Genomic DNA, 7,058 nt, shown 5'->3' on the forward strand with positions numbered 1-7,058 from the left:
GCTTCACGTCACCTAGCCCGCGCTACAGGACCCCAGCAGCGCGAGTGCCCAACCCATAAATACAGATGTAATTACAAGACGCAAGGTCCGAGGAGACGAGAGACCTGGCCGATCAGCACACAAGCAACAAAGCACTTTCATTCATTCCTTTCATAAAGTCGTGTATGAAGTCAATAGCAACGGTGGATACTCAACATAGTAAGGCTGTTTTTCACGCGCCGACGTGAAAAGACAACCTTCCGCGACCCCTTGGAGATCGCTACTGAAAAATGATCGCAACATTCATTCAAACATTGAAATAAAAAGCTGTTGTCGACAATACTCACAGACTTCACACAGGCAATCAGCTATCAGCCTCCCCTTAGTCCATGGTGCCCCCAGTCGCACCATGGACCAAGACTCGAGGCAGGAAGAAAGCCTTCAGCGCAACACCAGGCGATCAATCATATGTGGGAGATCAAGAAGGATCAACAAGCCCAGCTATACGACAGCTATTGTCGTACAATCCCCAGATCCAGATCTTGATTGTAAATCAGTTTAAGTCCTAGGCAGGACAGCAACCTACGGCCAGGACAACTCATGGCACTGCCTTAGCCACTGAATATCCCCCGCTTCTTGCAGCCGCCGTGGAGCCGGGCAAGTGCAAACAAAGGATGCCGGTAAGCAACCGCTGAAGTTTGCAGTAAGCTTAGTTATTCAGATTTTAGCCCGCCTCGTGACTGGCAGTGAAACGATAAACACGGCGCCAGCCAGACAGCATAAGCTTATATGCTGTCGCAGTACATCTCGCTGTTCAAGCAGCGAGCCTCGGCTCCTGTTTAAACCCTTGCTAAAGTTTAACCCTAAGTCAAACCATAAAACCCTGGAGCTCACCGCTTCAAACCAGCCAACTACCATTGATCTACCTCCCGAATTAAAGCATGAACGGATCAATTTATTATTCCAATCCAAACATCCGATTACAATGCGTACTGGCTCTTGCTCATTGTATTATAACGCGCGATGCTACAACAGAGTCTTCCCTTTTTTTCCACCGCCGTAATTCTTCTCTTTTTACCATCGAACGCGTCTTGCGTGCAAACAGCCGCGCGACCTGCGGTCCTCGCCGCGAGGCGCTGAACTCAGATCACGATGTGATAACCGAGATGCCAACAAATATTTTTCAGAATCATCATTTATAAATACTTGCGCATAATAAATGCAAGTCGCCATCCAGATGATTGAACTCACATGCCTTCCTCCCCGTCAGATGTCTCGTTAATGTAGGTTTTGATGGAGGCAACAAGTCCCATGATACTGAGGATGATGCTCAGCGGGATGAGCACAATCAGCCACGTCCTCTCCAGCCCGCTCAGTTTGGCGCTTAGCAGCTTGATGGCAAACCAGGCCGGTAGCGTGTACGCGACCGTTAGATAAGTGACGCTCGTCACAAAGCCCACTGCGAGGGAGGCCGGCCAGCATGGGAGCAGATAGTTAAGACAGATTGGGTTGCCGTACGGTCGTTGGAAGCTGTAAAGACCTAAAAAGGATACAAGGGGCCAACTTTGCATGTGTATGTTTTTAGGGGGAGAGGGGGAGGGGGGCCCGATAACACAACATAAAAAATTTACACGAAGACATATTATGCCACACAGCCGTTATTTTTGGCCACGACACGTGCACACAGCTAACCTCACCTAAAGTACAGAAGAACGGAACCGCCACAGCGATAACGGCAGAGTACGACGCAACGAAGGCAGTCGCTGCCAGCCACTGAGGCCATGAGGTCATCCATGCCAATGCACGAAAGAGGGACAGGATGGGGGATGGTGGTGTCATGAAGAAGAACAGAATAAAAACAAGGGATAGCAAGGGGAAACGGCAGGACCTCAGGCGCACTAGGCTTTAATGGCGCATATCTAGATGGAAAATATGTCACATACAATCGCACACAGCCCCGCAAAGTCTTCGATACCCCCAGCCTGACTTTCCAACTCGCTGAAAAGCGGGACGGCGAAGTAGAAAGGACACTTACTAATTTCCGCACACACAAGTACACAACTTCCATGTCTCGCAGAATGTGTGTGTTTATCTGTGTGTGTGTGTCTGTGTGTGTGAATCTGTGTGTCTGTGTGTGTATGTATGTGTGTGTATGTCTGTGTGTCTGTGTGTTACACATCGGTTACCCAACCCAGAGAGGTGTAACGAGCCCATACAAGCCAGCAGAGGCCCAAGAGCCTCAGAGCCACAAGCCAGGTGAGCGACATCATCACACAATGCCCTCTGCCGCCCTCTCGGAGTGACAGCTGCCTCAAAACCGTAGGTACAAAACCGAATCAGATCTGAGAGATCTAGAGCACTTGTTGCCACTTACATGGCTGCTGGAATGGTCCCCTGTGCTCTTGACCGCTGTATCCTGTTTCCGAGCGGTTATCAGGGTCAGGTAAAATATAAATGTTTACATTGACAGTCAAACAGCCAAACATTCGGAAGCTTAGTAGGGCGCTGGTTAAGCTCAGCTGCAATACTACTTCTAGGTGTGGGCCATGGCCACCAGGGTTGGCCAACCCTCAGACACTATCCCCTCCTCCCCACTCCCGGCAAAACCGAAAAGACAAGACAGGCGAGGAGGAAAAAGGGGGACACTGTCCATGGAACTTCATTTCGGACTGAGGAAATACACACTGGGAAACGAAAGCGCAGAAAACACGGCACATACCTCCTGTAACAAACACACACACACACACACACATACCTCCATCCACAACTCGCCCTCGGAGTTATGGTTGATGCGTCGAGACAGCAGCACCAACAGGTTGTGCGTCCACACGTTAAGGTTTACCAGATATTGAGCCAGCGCCTGTTCAGGACACATCGCATGCGGCAACAGCAACATTAATAGCAAGAAACCGATTGGAGCCTGGTTAGGCAACAAGACATACAGGTCCATGGCAGTAAGAGCTATGATAAGAGGGTAGGTGAAGATTCCGGAGCCCTTTTTCAAGGAAACAGTGCCAGGCTCGGACAGTCTTGTCCGAGCCTGATTAGGCAACCTCAGGATTCTATCGCAGAGGGCCTCTTAGCTGCGGGCCGGCCTCTGCCCCGGCCCTGGATGCACAGGGAAGGCATCGAAGTCCAACACGCTAGCGGGTTAAGCGATCTTTGGTCATTTCATCTCTGAAAAGGTGTGTACGTGCTGCTATTTCGATAGGGGTTGCTGAGCCGATAGGAAGCGCTGCGGAGAGCCGGGCGGCGCCCATTTGACTGGCCTGTGTGGCACCCCATTGAGCAAGCAAAGCCCAGCTAAGTCCAATTGACGGCAGCAGCAGAAGCAGCAAAAACTCGTACCTGGAAAAAGATAAATCCTGCGGCGATTTGCGCAGCTGGCCCCGGGTTCATGTTGAAAATCACAATGCCATTCACACCGGAGCCCTTGGACCAATAGCCCACCGCGCCGAAACCGCTGTACAGCGCCGTCATTATTACCGTACATTGCATCACGGAGAGGGAGAAGCTGGTGGGCGTTCTCATGCTGGTGATGAGCTCCAGGAACGCAAACTGGCCGCCGTACGCTGCATCAGAATGCCGTACACACATCTTATCAAATTTGGGACGTCCGTCAGAGGACAGCGAACCCGTGAGGAAAACTCACACACAGATCAGTCTCATTTGTGACATACATATACACACACATACTCATGGGAGAGCGAGGGGAGATTCAGCTCATGCCGTGTGTAGGAGCAGATGCAGTGGGGGAAAGAGGACGGGTACTTCACGGTGGCGCCCGAGGATGCGGCAGTTTGGAAGTGACAGGATATACCGTTGATGTCTAACGCAACTCGCGGTGTAGGTGTATGAGATACAGACACACAAACACACAAACGCCCTAGTCGCCCATCCCGACACAGCCACGTCCCCAAGCCGCAACCCCTGCCCAACCAACCATCATCACACAACCGACCCAGCGAGTTAATCAACCAACCAACCAACCAATTTCCTACCCACCAAAAATCAAGTTGAGGACTCCCATTGCTGCGGGAACCCAGCGGCCGGAAAGCAGCTCATCCGCCACGAGGGGGCTGCGGGAGACGGGGGAGGAGGTAGCGGCGGCTAGGCCCTCATGGACGACGTCGCCCCCGTGGCTCCGCAGTCCCAGCGGGGATCCCTCACCCCCCGCAGGAACACCTGCGTGGATGGGGGCCGGGGTGGGCCCGAATGATGCGGTGGTGGAATGGGCAGCTAACTACGTGATGTACAGCTAGCTATGTAAGGCGCTAGCACGGGCGCTTCTTAGATTTCCAACATATCACTTTCAACTTTCAACATTGTGTATATCCTTCGCATGTATGTAGTATATCCCATGGTCCGGCTTAAGTGCAAGAGGATTCGCTCAACTTGGGAGGTGAAGCCGTTACATGCTATTTCCAAAAAGCCGTACAGGTGAAGCCGTTACATGCTATTTCCAAAAAATCAGGTAAGTATTGCGTGAGGTCGCCCCATCGAGTCCTACCGGCGGTAACTACGAGATCGGAAACGACGATGGCGAGTGCTACCAATTGCGCCACAGTGCCCGCCATGAAGAAGGAACTTAGTTGTGTCAAATACCTGTGTATCGAAGAAGGCGGAGGAGGAGAATTGGAAAAAAGCGACTTGGGCTTCCCTCATACTCTCAGGGGAAGCACAGTTAGTGCGCTGTTAGGATCCCCCAAGCCACGTGAAACTTGACCCCAAACACACACTGCCAAAACACACACTACCCTCGCACGACGAACCAACTTCATGTGCCCCTCCGGCGCACGCACGGTGGGGGGTTAGTAGCGAGGCGACAAGAGGTCAGCTGGGCACAAGAAAACGGTACAAAGCAGCGGTGAGGTGGGACCTGTTCGTGCAATGACGACACCGCACGAATGCGATAACGCACAGCTGTCCAAAAGGGAGGATCAGGGGGGAATGAGCCCACAGCGGTGTGCGCAAGGTCAGCAGAGGGTTCCTGCCATAGGGGCGCGGCGAAAGGCATGAAGACCCGCATGGAAAGGAGATTTGTTCCCGGTTCCGGCAACGGCATCACACAGGGGAGGGGAGCATCCAACAGGAGTATTCCCACATACCAGACCGCTCAGGTTCTTATGGGGCATGGAGAGCTTTTGGAGTCCTGAATTACCTCAGACGTACCGCACCTGATCTGGCCAAGCATAAATACGACGACACCGACGATTATGGAGAATTGCCACAATGGTAGGTCCTCGCCTAGAATCGGTGAAATTGCGTGCTTAAGGCTTTGTGTGGCTGCCAGGTGCAGGATGATCGACCTGGTGGCGCCGAGCGAGTAGTTGGCGATGTAAACCAGCATCCGTCCTTTCCGACCAGCTGCAGCAGCGCCGATGTCGCCAAAAAGCACTGCGGGATGGCAAGGCAGGAAAAAAACGGAGGTAGACTAAAGCCACATATAAACGTTTGCAACGCTATACGGATATAGCAACGTCGACCGATACGGGTACCAGCCCCAACGCCATCCAAGCAATGGAAAGCCATGTCGATGAGGAATAAGGCGTTCGCATACCTGCATTTGGGACGACTGAATAAAGTCGCGTGAATAAGGTACCGGAGTAAATCGTTGCGCTCGCCAGTAAGGCGAGGGTCACTGCGTGAACAGGCATGCGCGCACGTGATGTCGGAGCAGCAAGCTTGTAGGACTTCGACGCAATAAGGATGGCCAAGCTTACCAAATCCGGGAATCCAGCCCAAACGGGCAAAATCACATGGCAACAGCCATAGACCCCATCCTAGCTGCAGCGTTACCAATGCTGCGGTGGTTTGCAAGGTAGTACATTGGCGACCGGCGGCTGCCTTGCAAGTATTGCTAGCATGACCATTTCTCGAATCAAGCGCATGACCAAGCTCTGCCTCTTCAATCGTGGCATCTCCATTGACAGGTGTCTCCTCCGTGAGGAGGGGCTTCGCAAGACTATCATCCTCATGAGCCGCATAATAGCTTTCTAGGTTTGCAGGGGTCTCCGCCGCCATGGTTAACAATCCAGTTTCAATGCTATTTCCTGGGCTAGTCAGGAGCGTGGAAGCTCCGAATGAGCCAGCGATCCACGCCAGTCTGCTCGGTCTTGAAGTACAGAAGGCAGCGTGCGAAGATCTCGCGCACTTTGTCGTGGACAAACTCGAGGACAGCGATAAGGATGCATAATTAAACTTCAAATTGTCACAATTTAATTGGCGCAGCCATTGCATGTGTCGGCCAGGCCATCAGGCCTAACGGCTATTAACTCCCGCTGCAACATCTTCCTCGGAATTTGAGACGATGAGAGCCGATAAAGCCTGTGTCAACCTCGTGCCCAACCCTAGTTTTTTGGATGGTTCAGATACATAATTTTAAAGTGGACGGAAAGGCTGCACACTTAAAAACATGAGAAACGTCGTCCTGCTTAGCTAATCTTACACAACATTTCCTTTGCAAGGCCAGATTATCATTCCGACCCATTGCACAGCATACATAGGTTTTCCTGTGTCCGCTTAACTTGATGCTTAGTTTGCAGATGGCTCTGCTAATTCATACAGTTAGCGAGACCCTCGCGGTGACCTGATATGATGTCGAGGGTTAGAATGTAAACTCTTTCGCAGTCGATTTACTCTGGAAATGAGCAAAACGACATTAGTTACTGCAAGTTCGCGACCTCCGTAATGACCGTTGACATTTGGTTGCGAACAACCCTGAAGAGCTTCGAAAATTGCTTCGAGGCATTGGTGTCATGATACACGCAATCACTTAAATTATTCCTATAAATTTGCAGATCACGATACAAAAAAATAACATTTTAGGTTAGCTCCAACTCCGTAAACTGCCAATAAGTGGCCTGGCTCATGCTCTGCTGGTCGAGGGTAGTGTCCCATTATGGCGGGAAGGCTACTCTTAGGTCTACGATACGGCTGTTATGCTGCTACCTTACCAGGCTGCACCAATGGTAATTCCAAGTCACGCGCGCTGTTTTCCTTAACTAACTACCCAGTTTCCCGCCTGGCATGAGGGTGGGATCGGGGATTCGCGTTAGCCGGCACACAGTCTGTAAACT

General features: G+C 51.6%; 1 protein-coding gene across 1 annotated transcript; it reads right to left on the minus strand.

Moving 5' to 3' along the window:
* Positions 1 to 1,054: 1,054 nt before the first annotated feature.
* VOLCADRAFT_104490 (uncharacterized protein) lies at positions 1,055 to 5,329 on the minus strand (the record flags this gene model as incomplete). Its single annotated transcript, XM_002949899.1, has 8 exons — positions 1,055 to 1,438; positions 1,677 to 1,752; positions 2,354 to 2,395; positions 2,735 to 2,839; positions 3,328 to 3,551; positions 3,985 to 4,164; positions 4,490 to 4,584; positions 5,157 to 5,329. The coding sequence occupies 8 exons, from the start codon at positions 5,327 to 5,329 to the stop codon at positions 1,227 to 1,229; spliced, it is 1,107 nt and encodes a 368-aa protein (XP_002949945.1). The 3' UTR covers positions 1,055 to 1,226.
* Between the last annotated feature and the right edge of the window lie 1,729 nt (positions 5,330 to 7,058).

The sequence above is a fragment of the Volvox carteri genome (genome assembly GCF_000143455.1).
Source record: "Volvox carteri f. nagariensis unplaced genomic scaffold VOLCAscaffold_16, whole genome shotgun sequence".
NCBI lineage: Eukaryota > Viridiplantae > Chlorophyta > Chlorophyceae > Chlamydomonadales > Volvocaceae > Volvox > Volvox carteri.